Here is an 18,855-nt window from a genome sequence, read left to right on the forward strand (position 1 = left end):
TTTCTGACAAAGAAATGTTCTTTTATGAATGTCACATAAGGTTTCTATTATTTAATGAAATTCTAGCTGGATTTTTGACACGACAAACATCTAGATACAGTATTTCATAAAGCAGCCGGAATCACTAAAACTGGAAATTTATGAAGCACTTCCATAGCAGCGTGTCATTACTCAAAACAACAGAACCTTATTAATGAAGCAAAGCAGTAGATAAAAATATATTTTGAGTCACTGTGACTGGCAAGGATCAGAAAAACCCAGCTGAAGATTATCTCACAGGAGATGCATTTAGATATATTTTCTGGGGGCAAGTGCAAAAACATGAATCTCACCCCCATAACACAGACACATTGATATGACATTCTTACTAGCAGGTGAAAAGGAGGTCAGATGGAGTAAAAAGAGTAAGATTCTCATTATAAGATGTTTCCTACTTGAAGGCCATCACACATGGATAGTATTTTTTTTTCCCCAACCAGCACTCCTTTTGATTTGGTTTACTTAGAATCCATTAAGTCATTTTACACTACTTGTTCTATGAAGCAGAAATACCAAATGAGAAAAATGCAGCCAGCATTACCACCAGCACTGCACCACATACAAAGTGCCAGACACAGACAAGATAAATATGTTGTATGTGGTTTTTCATAGTTGTGAAAGTTAGTCTGACGTGAGGAAACAGAACATGAAGACTCAGGTTCCAAGCAAATTACCAACTGCAACATTGCTTGCTGCCTGAACAATATGAGGCTGGAAAATACCATATGTCTATAATCTTCTCACGGCATGTCCTGCCATGAGTGCAGGGGAATGGACTAGATGACCACTCTAGGTCCCTTCCAGTTCTATGATTCTACCTTGTAGAGTGGATCTGACTCAAACCAAGCACCCCCAGCTCACAACAGTCTTCTATTTTGCAATGACCTAAACAAAATTCCAGATTCCAAATGACCCTAACCTTGGGGGATGGATGGGAATCTGAATTCAGACTCTGCATGTCTAATAAAATTAGAATTGGAAGGATTAGGTTTTTATTGGTAAATGTTGGTAAACAAGGATTTCACTGTACACACACAAACTGACAAAAATATTTCTATTGATGACCATCAAAATTTACAAATAGGCAAAGTAAGCAAAATGCTGCTTAAGAACTTATAGGAGTTTGATTTAAGGATATTTACATTGTCTGTTTTTTATGTTGACTGTTTGCGTTTAACTCTTATAAAGCCTTAACATTTTGAATCTCAGCTCCTACGGTCATTAAATAATTTATTGCCTGATCTCCACATTATCTGACACTCCTCTCCCCATAATTTCCCACAACTGTGAAAATTTAAATCAATTAAAAAGGGAAAATACTTGAAAATAAAATATATTATCTGTCAAAATTATTTTAAAAAATTTAATTCTGCAGACCCTAAGTAAAACAAGTAGAATGTGCTGACTGGCTGCTATTTTCTTGCATTGATAAAATGGAGGTTAAGATCAGAAAGTTATGCAAAGGAGCTCTGAGTAGTAAAGTATATTAGATCAGACACTTTTGGGGGCAGCGACTGCGTCATCCTCAGCATTTGGAAAGCACCAGTCACATTCTACGCAACACTGCAAACTAAATAATAACAGCAAATGCCTGGATACCCCTGCTGTGGTAAAACCCTTGGGAGGGGGTCTGGGAGAGGCAATAGCTGAGGATTCCATCGTACAGGCCCCCTTCCCCCCTCCTTTGGTTGGAAGGTGAGGTTTGTCCACCCTACAGAAAGCAACCATGGGGCCACTCCCAAACCTGGCATATCACCAGGGATGTATGGGTATTCTATACTCCTACAGGGAGGTGTGATTGCAGCACATGTAGACATACCCGAGCTAGCATTCATTCATCTACACCACTACTGAACAGCCCCATAGCCCAAGCCCTGCAAGCCCGAGTCAACTGGCACAGGCCAGCCGCGGGTGTCCAACTGCAGTGTAGACATACCACACAGTAAATATTCATTACTTGAACTCAGAGTTCAGATCTGATTAAATATTTAAAAGCATATTTCCTGGGCTTAGTCTTTTCACATTTACATCAAAAAAAAGTTCTTGTGGATATTTGTTAGTTTGATCTTTGCAAAACCACTGACTTCTGCTGCATGAAGTATATAAATTAAAAAACTTTGTTTTCATATTTTTCTGTATAGCATTAAGTATCTTTTTAATCTTTTATAAAAATAAAATAAACATAACATTGATATTTTAATGTCAGCCCAAAAAGAAAGCTGTACATCTACTAAAAAAATAACTATAAGGTATCAAAAAAGACCCCTTTATAAGATCTGTGCTGACAAAATGAAAAAACAAGTTGTAGATGATTCAGAACGATGAAATCTTCATTACAGTTTTGTTGGTTCTACTTTATGGCAGTGGGGATTGTTTATAACTTTCAAGAGAAAAGAGCAGAAGCCATAAAAATGAAGCTAACCAACAAAAAAGCATGAACTTTAGAAAAGTACATAAAGTAATTGAATAATGAAAGGGCCTTTAACTAATGAGCAAACGTCCTTATCCTTGAGCTACTGCAACCAGACAATTTTTGGGAGGTGGGGGCAGAACGGGACACTATTTCATTTCCATGCCAGCTTAGTTCCAGGCAAAGTTTGCCATTACGATAAATCGTGCTAATTATGCAGAGTTTCTTTGTTGTGTGGGTTACAAATCATTAATACCATTACACTAGTAAAATGCCTTACATTTAGGAATAAAAGTTGAACCCAATTACATCTGAATGCCAAAGGAGACCGCCAGTGCTTTTTCTTCAGCATCATCAACCTTCATTGTATTTTATTTTATTTGATATAACAGTCTTCAAATTTGTTAAGCGGTTATAAAGAGGACAGCGATGAATTGTTCTCCATGTCCATTGAAGGTAGGACAAGATGCCATGGGCGAAATCTGGAGCAATGGGGATCTAGGTTAGTATTAGGAAAAACTTTCTAAATATAAGGCTAGTTAAATTCTGAAATAGGCTTCCAAGGGTGGTTGTAGAATCCCCATCTCATTGGAGGATTTTAAGAACAGGTTGGACAAACACCTCTCAGGGATGATCTAGGTTTACTTGCCTTAGCATAGGGGACTGGACTTGATGTCCTCATGAAATCCCTTCCAGTCCTATGTTTTTGTGAACCTACAACTGTATAACACATCATCATAGTTTAAGAGAGGATGTAGGAAGGACTCAGTACACTAATAAAAGGACACAATCTTCCATGCAGGTCCTATAAGGATCAGTAGAGGCAGTTAAGTGTATCTATTTTCAAGGGAAATTAATGCACTACAGGTTCTAAGATACCACAACAACATGTATCTTAGATATCAACACTAGATGGACAAACAACTGGAGGTGCAGATTACAAGTGCTACATTGCTAGGCTCTTTGCTTCCTAGGACAGACTCCATCATCACTCCTGGTGTTCCCAGGCGATTACACCAGCAGACTGTCTCAGACTCTCTATGGACATGATAATGTGAGGTGCCCAGTGCTCTCAACTCCAATGGACTTCACTGAGAGTTGAGGGGATTCAGTACCGCGCAGGAGATGTTCAGCATATGATAGGATCAATTCCTCCAAGAGAAACACTAGTCAACCAATGAGAACACTGGTTTGTGTTTTAACTGGTTTATAATTGGATATCAGATTTTGTTTCAATATTTTTTGGATTGAATGAAACTAGCACAATAATATTGAAGGAGAAATTCAGAAATTGTCTCTCTTTTCCAAATTAAATTAGAGATCATTGAATACTTTCTCCTTACAGGTGGTATCCTACACACGTGAGTAGGCACTGCAAATGGGTACAGTGACCTCTCCGTATCAGCCCACCAGAACATCTCTTGTTGCAGCATCTTTCTAGAAAGTATCACTTCTAAGGTGCCTTTCCCCAGAGAGGTGTTGTCTAGTGATCTGAGTACAGCTCTGGGAGCCAGAAATATCCAAGTTCTAATCCTGGCCCAGGCACCAATTACTGAATGTGGGACTTCAGCCGGGCAGGGTGCATCTGCTGTGGCTCAGGGCTTCAGCAGGGGCAGGGCAGAAGCCCCGAGCCCTGGCAGGCATCTCTCGCCGGGCTGAAGCCCCAAGCCATGGCAGGCACACCCCAGCTCTTGACTTCTGAAGATTGCTGTATGCGGCTTGGATGGTTAGTAACTTTGGCCAGCCCTGACATATGGTTACAGAGGCCATTGTCCAACTATGGGATTTTCAAAAGGACATTCCTATGTGAATCCATGCTGGGGGGAAGAATGGGAGCTGGTGGGATGAGAAATAAAGAAGGAGGAGGTATTAATGTAGTTTATTCCTCCCATCTGCCTCATGTCATGTCTTCTTGCATCGTGTCATAACTAACCTAGAAAGGGTAGAAAAGGGTCTTCCTTCTGTCTGTACAGCACCATGCACAGCGATTATGTAACGCCAACAGACCGCAGTCGTCAGAGGGCGGGATCAAACCAGGGACCTCTGGAGCTTAGTGCATGAGCCTCTACTGCATGAACTAAAATCCAATTGGCTGCTAGCTAAGGCTGTAGAGCAGACTCATTTTACTCTCTCTAAGTGGTCTCGGTACCACTACATGAGACAAAGCACCACACCCAGGAGGCGTGTGGGTTACAATAACACTGTATGCAAATGCTAAAATTTGAAGTTCAATACAAAAAGTGAGATGCGTGGAAATGAATAAGCTACTGAAAAGAAATGAACAATAGCAAAGGAATCCTTCTCAGCTGTGTGACTGGCTATTCTGGACAGATGAACACCTCTCTCTTTTTCATGCATTTTAAAGCTGAGATGCAGCAAGCAGCAAATCCAGTTTGCAGCTGTTTGATATGGGGGGGTCTTCCTCACACCACCACTTCTGAAAGAGTTGTCAAGTTTGAACATTAAAATAAAAGCTGTAGTCACCTTGCATTGTAGGCAGCCATCTCAATCATGACTTGTAGAAGGGGAAAATTAACATTTTACTTTAAAGAAAGTTCTTTCCAAAAAGAATGATCATTTCAATGCTCTTGTTTTCCCAGTTATTAACATCAGATTACTATGCCAGAGCTCATCAGATTTCCTACTGCATTTTGGGGAAGACCCTTTAATGCTCTGCATGACTCCTGACACTGTGTAAAAATGTCTGCATATCTGAGGTAACTGTGCAAAGATGGTTAAGGTATGTGTAAGGTAATGAAATATTTATCTGTAATGTAAGTTAAGCTCATGCTTCCCTCTTTTTCTTTAAAAATAGGCTCTTGTGATTATATGAAAGAATAAATTAGGTCAGTCTTGTCAATTGCTGGGCAGCAGCAGGTTGCAGCACCAGGGGAGAGAAGCATCATCTCTAATGTTTCTCGCTACCAGGGGCTTTCCTCACTTTTGATTTAAACCAAACTTCCTCCCGCTTTTGAATCACACTAGGTGGGTGGCGGGTTGGGAAGTAATTTTTCCTTAAAGAGGCACAAACACCCCGGAAGCTCCTTGGTGTGCAGTCTGATCCCTTGGGTGTGCCTGGCTTGATGTGTGGGCTGTTGCAAAGCTGAAGGAAGAGGCACAGCTCCCACCTCCATCCATCCCTTCCCACTCCCTTTGGAAGGATGTACAGCTATAGTGGTGACAAAAGGGAGCAGTCCCTGTGCTGCTCTGAGTTTAGGGACCGAGACTGTCCATGTCCCTTGTGGCCATCTGCACTTTGGAATTCAGTAGGTCTTTAAACACAATTTCTAACAATCATGTTTGCCAATGCAATGATGACCATGACCTCACAGTGTAGACAAGGACCAGTCATGGTCAGCGTGCTATTTGCGTAAGAATTTGATTAGCAAGTGGCAGAATCACATACAGGAGTTCAGAACTGTAGCCAAGTGATTCATTTTATCAGCCATTTATCATTTATTTGGTGTTATGGTCAACTCACATGCTATTTCATATATAATCTATGTGTGCTAAATAGATGCAAGATGGAAAGGTCTGGAGTGACCAGAGACTGGATCAGGGAAGGTCTGAGGAATGGTAACAGTTAGGTTTTAATACCCACGCCCATTCTGGACAATGAAAGGGATGCAAGCCTGAGGCATTCAAAGGAAGCTTCATGCCAGTTACCTGGGTTATATTTCAGTAACAAAAGATTGCTATGTGGTAGTTCTATCTACCTTTCCACAAGAACTTCTACCCTTCTACCACCTCACAGAACTCAAGGTGTATGGGTCAGATGTGGGATGCAAACCCAATTTATGTGTCTCTCTCTATTAAAGTAGGAGGTACCTCAGGATATAAGTTTCCTACATCAGAAAAAGAGATGGTGACTCTCAGGACAATTAATCTATCTTTGAATGTATCTCATGGATGGCTGCCAGATATTTAGCAGTTTTTATGGGAGATGTGTGTGACGTTGCACTCTATACGATTTTATAAAAATATGCTAATGAGCGTGAATATAATGTAACTGGAATATGCTTCATGCAAAAGGTCTCTTGTAAGGTATCATTACAAATCTTATAATCTACTGAGTGTGGTCATCCTATTTGTATAAATGTATCACCAGTCTTTTTCTGCGGAAAAGGACCTAGGGGTGACAGTGGATGAGAAGCTGGATATGAGTCAGCAGTGTGCCCTTGTTGCCAAGAAGGCCAATGGCATTTTGGGATGTATAAGTAGGGGCATAGCGAGCAGATCGAGGGACGCGATTGTCCCCCTCTATTCAACATTGGTGAGGCCTCATCTGGAGTACTGTGTCCAGTTTTGGGCCCCACACTACAAGAAGGATGTGGATAAATTGGAGAGAGTCCAGCGAAGGGCAACAAAAATGATTAGGGGTCTGGAACACATGACTTATGAGGAGAGGCTGAGGGAACTGGGATTGTTTAGTCTGCGGAAGAGAAGAATGAGGGGGGATTTGATAGCTGCTTTCAACTACCTGAGAGGTGGTTCCAGAGAGGATGGTTCTAGACTATTCTCAGTGGTAGAAGAGGACAGGACAAGGAGTAATGGTCTCAAGTTGCAGTGGGGGAGGTTTAGGTTGGATATTAGGAAAAACTTTTTCACTAGGAGGGTGGTGAAACACTGGAATGCGTTACCTAGGGAGGTGGTAGAATCTCCTTCCTTAGAAGTTTTTAAGGTCAGGCTTGACAAAGCCCTGGCTGGGATGATTTAATTGGGGATTGGTCCTGCTTTGAGCAGGGGGTTGGACTAGATGACCTCCTGAGGTCCCTTCCAACCCTGATATTCTATGATTCTATGATCACTCTTGTATCTGAAACTAGAAATATGAAATATAACTCTGAGGTCCTATTGTAGTTATGCAAAGTGTGGGCCATTAATGGTGGTTTGGAATCTTAATAGCTCCAATTAACCAGGACAATTGACTGTAGATGGCTCTGTTTCAGTTCTAAGTCTTCCTGTATACCTGTGGGCTGGCACGTGGGTAATGAAGTCTTACAGTGACATGTGATCATGTCACCTGAACTGGAATCCATCTATAACCTGGTGCTTTTCCACTGAGAAGGAGGGGTGGGAACCCAGAGGGACAAAGGATTCCCGCCTTATGCAAAAGATATATAAGTGGGTGGAACAGAACAAATGGGGCGGCCATCATGAGAAATCCCGTAGCTACCACCTGAGCTGGAATGAGGGTTGTACCAGGGGAAAGGATTGTGCCCAGACTAGGAAGGCGTCCAGTCTGTGAAAGAAACTTATTGAAACATCTCTGAGGGTGAGATGTTACCTGTATTCGGTTTATTACTGTACTAGTCTTAGACTTGAGTGTTTTATTTTATTTTGCTTGGTAATTCACTTTGTTCTGTCTGTTACTACCTAGAACCACTTAAATCCTACTTTCTATATTTAATAAAATCACTTTTTACTTATTAATTAACCCAGAGTATATATTAATGCCTGGGGAGGCAAACAGCTGTGCATCTCTCTCGATCAGTGTTATAGAGGGTTAACAATTTATGAGTTTACCCTGCATAAGCTTTATACAGGGTAAAAAGGATTTATTTGGGGTTTGGACCCCATTGGGAGTTGGGCATCTGAATGTCAAAGACACGAACACTTCTTAAGTTGCTTTCAGCTAAGTCTGCAGCTTTGGGGCACGTAGTTGAGACCCTGGGTGTGTGTTGGAGCAGACTGGCGTGTCTGGCTCAGCAAGCTGGCAGGGAAAGCAAGGGCTGAAGTAGTTTTGGCATATTAGGTGGCAGTCCCAAGGGGGTTTCCGTGATCCAATCCATCACAATGTGATCTAATGATCTATGCCAAACATGTAATATAAGACAAGACAATCATTATGTCAGTGGTAAGGTCCTAGCAAGTGTGTAACCACAAACCAAACCCTGGATTCAAACATTCTTAAGTCTGAGAAAGTTTGGATCTGGAATTTGCAGGTCAGGCTTGAGCTGAGTTCTTGGGAAGCCAAGTGGAAAGATGTCTTAGAGGAAATCTCAATAAGTCCCATAACTAGTAATAGCTAACACTGTATTGTAAAGCCACATAATAAAAGGAAGGCAGTTTCCTTCCCACAATGCCAATGGCAAAGTTGTCTTGACTATGGAACAAGAGGAAACCTAAATAAGTCTGAAAATGTAACAAGAGTAAATCCTTTCCTTTGTACTGAACGAACACACTGTACTCCCACACATATTCACAAAGGAAGAACTTCTTTATACTATAAAATCTGTTGTTTTTCTCAGTGAATTGCTAATCAGATGATCATATGATCTATTAATATATTACAAATACAGAGCTGGCCAGGTGTTTCATATAATTCAAATGTTAAATAATTTGTGTCTTCTTCCTAAATGTTTTTCCTCCTAATGTTGTATGTCTGTCTCTCCCTACTTCTGCCATCCTTTGAATATATATTTAGAGCTGGTTATATAATATGTTGAGTGCTCAAGATCTCAATGTACTCACTCATTTGTTCTTTATTTCCCTGATGAAAGGTTTGACCTGACAGCTAGTTACAGTGGGATTTACTTCACTATTCCATATGGTAAGATGTGAGTTAAATAAAAATTCTTTTTACCCTTGGTGGATTTTCAAGCATGCAGGCTCAGGTGAAACTTCATCTAATCTAATGAGAACAGAGTGCTATTGTTTTACTTGCTTGTGAATCATTGTTCACATACATCAGGAAAGCCTGAAATCTTATGCAGTGTCCTTTATAATATAAAAACATTGTCCATTGGCTTTTATTGAAAATAAATCCTGTTCATTTAAACAGCAGTTTGGTCAGAAAAAAATATTAGGAAAAAAAGATAACACATTTAACCCAGCTTCAGTGCATCATATAATGCTCAGTAATTACAGAGACACAAATCTATTATTGGTGTCTATTCAGTTCGCATAAATCAAATTAATATTAAATTTGTCAAATAATCCCTGCAAATCCCATGTAGCAGATAAAAAAAGTTAGTATCATTCCATTCTTATCATCGAATATTAGCGCAATTAAAGATGGTACCATTTGACAATACAGAAAAATCCAGTAGCAATGGAATTTCAGAGGAAAGCTTTTAAAAATAATCTTTGTTGATGCTGAAAAATAATCAGAATGATCCTCAACATACACACACACACACACTTTCACATTCCTCACTAAAGTTATCTTCTAGCCCCACATACTTGAATTCTGTACCTTCATAGGTCAAAAGGGCCAATTCAAAAGACAACAGAAAAATATAGACTGTAGACAGATATAGATTGCAGCTATGAAATAGAAATAATGAGGATTAAAATCTCCCCATCGAGGTGAAGCTAGTTCCCCCTGATGCTAGTTGCCTACAAAAATGCAAACAGAATAATGGAAGAACATTCCCTCTATTACTCTTTCATTTGGATTTGACTCCAGTTCATACACACACTTTTTTTTTTATTAAAGACCTGATGAAATGAAGGAAAGCAGCACATAAATTAGCAGCAGCTCAAATTTACAAACATGAAGCACAGAACACTATGCCTTCAATCAGCCATTCACTGGGAGTACTCACAGTTAAACCACAAAAAATTAACAACACCCGTTTGACTTACAGAACATTGTATGCTTCAGAATGCACAAAACCAGCTGTGTACTTACAAGGTTTCTTAAACAAATTGATCATCCCTACAAATTCAGATGTAGTCAGAAAACCTCCAGACTTGATCTTCTCTGAGGAGGAAATAACAGAAGCCATGAAATCACCAAGAGAACATTTTTTTTTTTTTTTTTTTAGAGAGCCCTTAAGGACATATTGTAAAGTGAAAGGAAACTTTGTGGCTGCAGCCCTATGGATCAAGTTGCACATGCACTCTTATACTTAGCTTTATTTAACACTCCCTCAACCGCACTAAAGTCCTCATAAAGTAAAGGAGCTTCTAAAAGAAAATGCAAAAGGTAATTCTTAGCTGGTAAATCAGTGTGATTATGAACCAAAATAATGGGATTAGGAGCCAGGAACTCCTAAATTCTAACTCTTCACTTGCCACTCACTTGCTATGTGAAATGAGGTAAATTACTCAAACTCTCTGTTTCCAGTTTCCCCACCTATAAAATTGAAAAATGACAACTTACCTTTTTTAAAGAGGTAAACAAAGTAAACGGGTGGCATGGTACTTTGAAGATATAACAACTGCTATATAAAAGAGTCAGTCATTTTAATAGGCAACAGATTAAAAAATTAAAATTATTTTACAATTAACATTTCCAACATCTAGAGAAACTATTTTACATCAAGTAATCACCATGCAATCCACTCCCTGAGTTTAGCGAGAAACACTGTCGTTAGGTACTGGTACTTTCTGAGAAAGGGTTATATGGTATGAAATGGAGATGAGAAGTGAGATAGGGCCTGTCTACACTTAAAATACTACTACTGCAGTAGTGCCGCTGTAGCGCTTCAGTGTAGACACCATCTCCACCTCCCTGAGAGGTGGTAGCAAAGTTGATAGAAGCATTCTTCCGTTGACCTAGCGCGGACTACACAGGGACTTAGCTTGGTTTAACAACGCTGCTCAGGGGCGTGGATTTTTCACACCTCTGACCGATGTAGTTAAACCAACCTCATTTTCTAGTGTAGACCAGGCCTTAGCCAGACTGCTCCATCTTCACAGAGGAAGTGAAAATAATGAGATTTCCTCTCCAGAAGTGAGAAAAGCTCAAATATCTAAAGGCGGCTTTACTAATCAGTTCTAGTCCCACATTTTGGCCACCAGCAAAAGCCCACTGAAATCAGTGGAAGTCCTTTCATTTACTTCCATAGGCTTTGTATTGGGCCCTTAATGTATTACTCCACTGGCTACTACTTTACAGAAGTTTCAAACATCTATGACCTCCAGTCTTTGAGGGCAAGACTTGAAAAAATAGTAGCCAAAAGTTAGGCTCCTAGGTCCATATTTAGCACCTAAATAAGCGGCCTGGTTTTCAAAGTGCAGAGCACCCAGCAGCTACTATCTTGTAGCCCTTTGCTAGGCAATCCTGAATTAAATTCTTTCTCCATCTCTTGTTACACTGTGATTCACAATCTGATGTCTTAGAGGTTTTGGACAGATTTTTTTAAAAAATTGGTGGCTAAAGTTAGCCTTTTAAAGCCACTTATTTAGATTTTCAAACATAGGTTTTCAAGCCTAGACTTAGGCACCCATTTTTGAAAATCTTGACCTCAAAGACTTTAGATCCTATAGTTGCTCTCTCTCCCCAGAACACATTTGGGTTAGTGGCAAAATTGTTCACAGCTCTGCACTTGGAATTTTTGCTGTCACATATACCCTGATGAGACTGGGTTTATAAGAAACGAAAATAGCTAATGGCTATCTTCTGCTTAGGGTGACAGAGATCCTGGCTCCTGCATACCAGTGAAGGTGGTTCTTGAAAGGGATAAACAAATGTTTCTTAACAGGGTAGCACCTTAATTAAACCCATGGCACATTCAAAAAAAGATTTCTTGGATCACGATTTCTCTCTCTGGCCAAGTTAACACAGTTCAAATAACCAAACTATGATTATGGCAGTGTCTCAGAATCCCAATCACTGCTCCGGCACCTCAAAAACCACACAACATAAAGGCAGTTATATACCAAAATACAGATGGACAGACAAATGAGATGGAGGTGATAGGGGAGGAAGAGGAACAGGTAAGGAGAACTGGGAATATACCTACTTGCTCCCCATATCCTCTGCCTCCCAGGGCATTACCAAGAGTTTTACAGTACATTTATCAAAGGGGTAAATTTTATTATCAGTATGTTTCTTGTAAGACTCATTCTGTTTGTGAAACTGATAGATTCTTATGACATAAGAGGACTAGTCTTGTCTGAGTTTACTTTTATTTCTAATTTAAAAAGCGATTATCCAACTCCCCAAGTGTCTTTGACAAATTACATGAGCAGAACACAAATCTTGAAAAGCAGCTTTTTCCTCATCAACAGAACCTGAATCCCCACAGTTCAAACTCCTTTGTCCATCAAACCCCTCCCTCCATAGCACCCTGCACCACAAATAGATGTGCCTTGCAGTGTGCCCTAACAGTCAGAAAACCAAGACTATTTCAGACCACAAGGAGTTTACACAGAACAGTGGACCCATCACAGAGAACACTACCACCAGTTTGAGTGCCTACACTGACAACAACTGTGGCAAAATTGCACAAGGCAAGGTCTAAACTTTAAGGTCTTTAGGGATTTATAGGTAAAAACCAACAAACTGAATTCAGTCTGGAGACCAACAGGCAGGTAGTACAGATCTTGGAGACGTCATGCATTAACACTTGGAAGCACTCCTTAAACTGGTTCAGAATGTGGTAACCCACCAACTATAGAGAAAGCAGAGGCTATAAAGCTGACGCGGTCAAAATTTGGACCAGTTGAAAATAAAGGCAGTTTTTCCATTGACTTCCATGGAAACAAGATTTGGCCACTGGAGAACATAATGGACCAAACATTAAAAGGGTCTTGATTAACCTCCCCCCCCCGGCCGCCAACAGAAGAAACTCCAATTGACTTCAAAGCTTTGGCAAAATCAGGGCCAAGACAAACATTTCAGGGGAAAACATGGTTGGGTTCAATGCACCATGAGTACTTCCACTAACCTAAACAGGCAGGATGTTTTTGTCCTGTTTTAAAATGAAGTAAGTATACAAGCCATCTTTTAAATTATTGAATGACTAGCTGCAAAAGCTGAATAGTCTTTTATATAAAAATGAAGGCAGCATGTTTGAAAAGCCTCCCTTGTTCAAATATTGGTAGTTGATTAAAATCTATGCAATTTACTTTGAGTTGATTCATACATCGAAAAGGTTGTAGATCTTAAGAGTTTATAACTAGAGACAAATTTGGGTAATGATTAATTAAAAAACTGAATTCTAAGTAGCATGAGTTTCTGAAAACTGAGTCTCAATTTGGAAAAGGAGTGGTGGGGTGCAGTTTTACAAAGAACAATAAAAAGAAGCAGGGAAAAAGGAGGAAGAAATTTAAGCCTAACAACAGAGAGTTAGGTCCTGTTTTCTGACAAGTTTAAACAGCTGGACGGAGAGCAAGTGGGCATTGACAGCACGTGAACTGCCCGTTTGAAGAGGCTAGCTCCTGCCCCTGCCTTTTCTGCCTGAGGCCCTGCCCCCTCCATCACATCTGCCCTCCCTCCCCTGACAGAGCACCAAGCCCTCACTGTGGACACCATGCCCGCCACCCCATCCCAACACCCCCAGCCCCGGAGCGCCAGGTCCCCCCAGCGCCGTCCCCAGCCACCCCAAGTCCCCGGCTGCAGGCCAGCCCACCCTAGCCCCAGCCCGCTTAGGGGAAGAGGAACAGCCTGCTTTGGCTGGGGCCATGGAGGAAGCGGTACAAAGCAGGAGTGGGCCTCGGGGCGGAGCATGGGCAGGGTTATGCCTGACTGTTTGGGGATGCCCAGACTCCCCTGGCCTGCAATACCCACCGCCCATGTAAGTGGGAAATGACTGATATCAAAACATGACTGTTATCAAGTCTGTAGATGAAAACAGAACTATTTTTGTAAGAATTCGATGAGGAACTCGTGTGTGTGTGTGTGTGTTGGTAGTGCATACATATTATATCTTATATACACAAATATCTGTATCTTGAACAGCTGCCAAAGCTCTACTGGCTAAGCCACATTGACATGTTACCTGAAATATTCAGAGCTACAAAAAATTTCTTACTGAGCCCTCCTGAAACAGTACCTGACCGTGGTCTGGAAGGATACCGGATGTGGATCACCCCAGCCCATGCCAACCACTAGATCCATATGCAGAGGAAATGCACCACACAGATTTTCCCCTTCCCATGCAATTACATGGTTAGGTTTAACCACTCTCACGACACCATTTCCCTATCTTCAGAGGGTAGTCTATGGGTCTGTGATCAATGCTGAAGGAAGCAGATGGAGACTGTGCAGTTTAGGGTCAGTACTAGGGAGGCTAAAATGGGAAGGAGACACTCACCTCCCCAGCCCTGCAGAGATTTCCTGGAAAAATTAATCCAGCCAGACCTCTATGCACCCTCCCCAGCCCCAGCTTGTGCACACCCCCACCTCACACCCAGCGGACAGCCATGAGTAGACTGTTGCCAATGGAACATGCTGCCAGGAACTGGACAAGGGACACTACTAGAGGTCAATATAGATATGTAGGGACTCCTGCAGAACCATGGGAGCCCTGGGGAACTTCAAGGTTTTAAGGCACAAATGTATTTAGGGTGGGCTTTTGATGGGACTGCTCATAGTAATAAGGTTAAGCATGTGCTCTGGAGCCTTAGTTGGGAAAACATGAGATAAGTTTTTAAAAATCAGGAATGCAGATAATAGCACTACTTTCATACCTGGTTCCAGAGGGAGCAGCAGCAAGAAGACCCCGAATGTAACTGTAAATTCACCCTTAAGAAGCTCCATTAGCGGTATTAATAATATTGATGACATCCTGAAATTTGTGCTCTCTTGGCAGCATGGCTCACCTCACATTTTCATCTTGTCTTATATTGGATACAAGGTGAGGTGAAACCACTGGGACCATTAAGAGTGAGATATAATTCTAGCTAATTCTAGACATGGCTCTTTAATTTTTGCTTCATTACATGGGTTTTTTTCTTTTCAATATGCATTACCTTAAGTGTAAGGCACTGAATGCAAAGTGGAAAAATGTACACTGCTGCTGTCTGTGCTATACCTGTTCTGAGGGTAAACAGAGGTCTTCATTTGCTAGGGCTGCCAGTCCAACACCTTTCAAACAAATTAAATTCACACAGACAAAGAGAGACACACATGAAGTGATCTTTGAAGGTGTGCCCCTAAGCTTGCCATTGGAGAGAACAGTCTCTTCTTTTAATGATCATTCTTGTAATTCACCACTAATCTTCTTCTTATTATGGGCATTTTACCCAAATAAGACCTGGGCACTTATCCTTTCTTATCTCATTAAACCACAGACTCCTTAGTCCATTACTGTTCATCTCAGATCTGATCAGCTAAATTTCTACCAGATAGGTTCCATTCACCAACTTACATTGACAAGACTTTGACACTTTTTTCAATTCTAAATTTTTTAAATCAAAGTAATAGAAATCTAATCATTGCCAGCACTGAAAGTGCAAAGCTGAGACAGCCCTGCAGAAAGAAAAAGGAATTGAGTAGAATGAGGCCACATCACACCACAGTATACCATGAAGTTATTCTATTCACTTGAACAATTTCATGATCATATACTGCAGTAATAATCACAACACAAAATACCACACTGTTAGCCATTTTAAAGAGACAGAACCATTTCTTATTCATTGGTGAATAAAAATACCAGTTAATTGGCCCCTTCTAGCCTTCCTCTGGCTCTGTAGCCAAACAGAGAATTTAAGAGAAACTACAGCAAGGGTGACCTTGCATATTTCCCCAGATACAAAGACCAGACATCCCTATTTTAGTACATAGCCCCTGGGTCCTCCTGAAAAGTTCCATGGTTTTATCCTGGTTTGAATACATCTTTTGGGACAGCGGACAACTTGTTTCTTGGCATTTATTGTGCAACAGTGCTGAGAGCACATAAAGTGCTTCCTGTCACCAGCCAGATTTGCTCTTCCTATCCTCTGGCCTTCCACGTATCTGTGGCCTCCTCTCTGTTCCTGGGAGCCCCCCACAATGCCAACTGGCAGAGGGCACACCATACTGTAACTCAGATCAGGCCTGACACACTCATTACCCCCAACATACTGTTGTCCTAATATGTATCTAAAAGGTGTCATGTAAGATATCATATGTAAACTGGTAACACGCTGGCCCTGAAAAAAAATCACTGTGTGATGTATGTACGGCTTGTGTACAAAGAGTTATATCCGCCTGCAGGAAATATGTTCTTAAAATATGTTTGGGAAGCAGCGTATAAACCCAGCCTCCCCAAGACAAAAGGAATGTGTATTTACCTGTCTGACCAGCTTCACTATTGGCAGAGGGCAATGAAAGCACATTTACATATATGATAAACTAACAATCAAGTGGCAGTTTATTGAGCACATTGGGGGACACAGTCTGCACCCCAGGAATCTTTCCTGGCTCTTGAGGCAGACACATTGGACTATGGATAATATAAGGCATACAAAAAGGCATTTTAGGGATCCATCACTTAGGGAACCATGGGAACAGCATTTTGTGAATGTTGGGTCCCCTGGGCTGGAGATGCTGGTAGTTTTATTACAAAGCATCTCAAGTGCTGTGCATTAGAGTGAAGAGTGAGTCTTCAGCTAGCCTAACTGGCTGATATGTGCTCTACCTTTCTGGAGGCAGCAAACTCAATAATTTCTGTGAGTGTACAGTGAGAGGGACTGGACAACACAGGGGGACATCTCTGGGGAACTCGGGAACTGGGGTTCACTGACTTATCAGCATGGCAAGGTTTAGACTGGCAAAGTCTTGACGAGTTTGCTGGCAAGGCAGATCAGGATGCTGTGTCAGAGAGCTGACACATAGCTTAGCAGCAGCAGAGCTCTCACTGTTGCTAACATGGGGGGTAACACGGTATACACAGGAATATACTAAATGGAACAAACCCGCATTGAAATAAGGGTAACAAAATAATCTAATACAGGATTGCCTCTCCATATCTAATTTCTAGAATTCTTTGATTCACATGAGGCTAAATCTGAGCTGAATATTATATAAGATCAACATAGAAACCTATGTGAAATAATAAGAAGACATAACTGCAACTTTATAAGAAAGGGAAGAAATATTGGGCCAAATGCTTGCTGTCATTACCTAGTCTTTATGCAGAGAAAACTCCCGTGAGTTTTACCTGAAAAAGGGCTATAGGATTTGACCTATTAAAAATAAGAAAGAGCTGTTTTGAAAAAAACAGTGGTTTACAATCACTAAGAACTTGCTATCTCAAACTATGATATATCACTTTTATTTAAAATGGAGCATGTCAGGAGACCAGTCTGTGATAAATAAAACCTGGAAGACGGTCACCACTACAACCTTTCAGTCAGAGCAAGAGCACAGATCCTTTAGGCTACTTTACATTTCTTTTGCCCAGTTCATGAGGAAGAAGGAAGCTTCATACATAAACAAAATGAAAAAGAAAATGGATTCTGCCTCTTTAAGTTGCAATCAAAAGCACCAATTTATTTTTACAGTACCTGAAGCATCAGTACCCAGTACCTCAGCTTGAACATTCTGTTTATTGTCCCTTTCATCTGTAGCCATGGTTTTGTCAAATGTTACTGAAACAAAAAGTACAACACAGCAGATTTACATAACCAATGAATTTAGGAAGACCGAAATGCATAATTCTGCTCCACTCATTGTTTCTCTGTCCTTTTACAATGAAATTTCTTATGTTTTAACATTATTTAGATACAGATACTAAAATATGCAATAAAATGCCTTATCCAGTTTGACTATTAAATCTTCAATACAATATAAGAATTATAATTGCATTTCATAAGAAATGAACAACTGCAGCTCCAGTAAATTATACCTCCCTCAAATTATGGAGCCTTGTAATAAGGAGACTGTATGATATTGAATATGTTTGTATTTAATTTCAGTGTCTAGTTTATTGAGAATTGTTCTCTTGGTGATGATGGAAAGAAGTAATAGGTCTACAGATATTTTTACAATGTTTGCAATATTTTTACTTAACCAAACAACTACGGTGTGAACACATCTCTTTGGAAGTTCAATTGTTCCCTAAGCTTTCACTTACAGAAGAGTGTATATTTTTAAGATTTTAAGTTCTACCAGGTGATGAAGAACTAATGTTACAGGTTCACTAAAGGAAGAGACACTTTGTTGCCTACATTAAGAATGCTATTCATACCAGTAGACTATACCTTCCAGAACCAGCAGGATATTCATTAAATAATTATGGGGTTTATCTTTCTGTAAACATAGGTTCAAATTCAGATAACCATTTAAAAGGTCTTGAAAAACTATTTTAGGGAGATCTTCCTGTAGGCTGTGTACCTGCTATCAAACTAAATCTCAATCTCCTAGAATTACTTTCTCCTCTCTTTTTTCAGGGGAGAGAAGGATGATATGGTGGGGGTGTGTTGCTTGACACAGTGGTACATATATACAGTATGGGCACAGATAAGACAATACTGTAAGATATTATTTCTACTGGATACTGCATTAACACAAAGTACACCTTTTCAAGACCTGATGATGGGAAACTAAATTAACTGGTTGTCACTCTAAAGGGAAAATTCAACTCTTGCTACTAGCCAGGATACAGATTTGGAGACATCTCTCCCTATTATAAGTACATTGTTGAATGCAGTGTAGTTCTCGCCATGTTGGTCTCAGGTTATTAGAGAGACAAGGTGGGTGAGGCAATATCTTTTATTGGACCAACTTCTGTTGGTGAGAGAGA

General features: G+C 40.5%; 1 protein-coding gene across 7 annotated transcripts in view; it reads right to left on the bottom strand.

Moving 5' to 3' along the window:
• Positions 1 to 18,855, bottom strand: part of CRACD (capping protein inhibiting regulator of actin dynamics) — a 221,009-nt gene that overhangs the window by 103,663 nt on the left and 98,491 nt on the right. The window contains exons 3-4 of one of the 7 annotated variants that reach the window (XM_048848208.2): positions 17,618 to 17,701; positions 10,086 to 10,157 (exon numbers count right to left, since the gene is read on the bottom strand). The exons of 3 other annotated variants lie outside the window; for them this stretch is intronic. In XM_048848208.2, coding sequence (XP_048704165.2) covers positions 10,086 to 10,157; positions 17,618 to 17,684 — 139 coding nt within the window. In that variant the 5' untranslated portion in view covers positions 17,685 to 17,701. Of the gene's footprint in view, positions 1 to 10,085; positions 10,158 to 17,617; positions 17,702 to 18,855 lie in introns of those variants that run through there. 3 more of the 7 variants (XM_048848210.2, XM_048848209.2, XM_048848213.2) reach the window with 3 other exon arrangements.

This window comes from Caretta caretta, chromosome 4 (assembly GCF_965140235.1).
Source record: "Caretta caretta isolate rCarCar2 chromosome 4, rCarCar1.hap1, whole genome shotgun sequence".
NCBI classification, from domain to species: Eukaryota; Metazoa; Chordata; order Testudines; family Cheloniidae; genus Caretta; species Caretta caretta.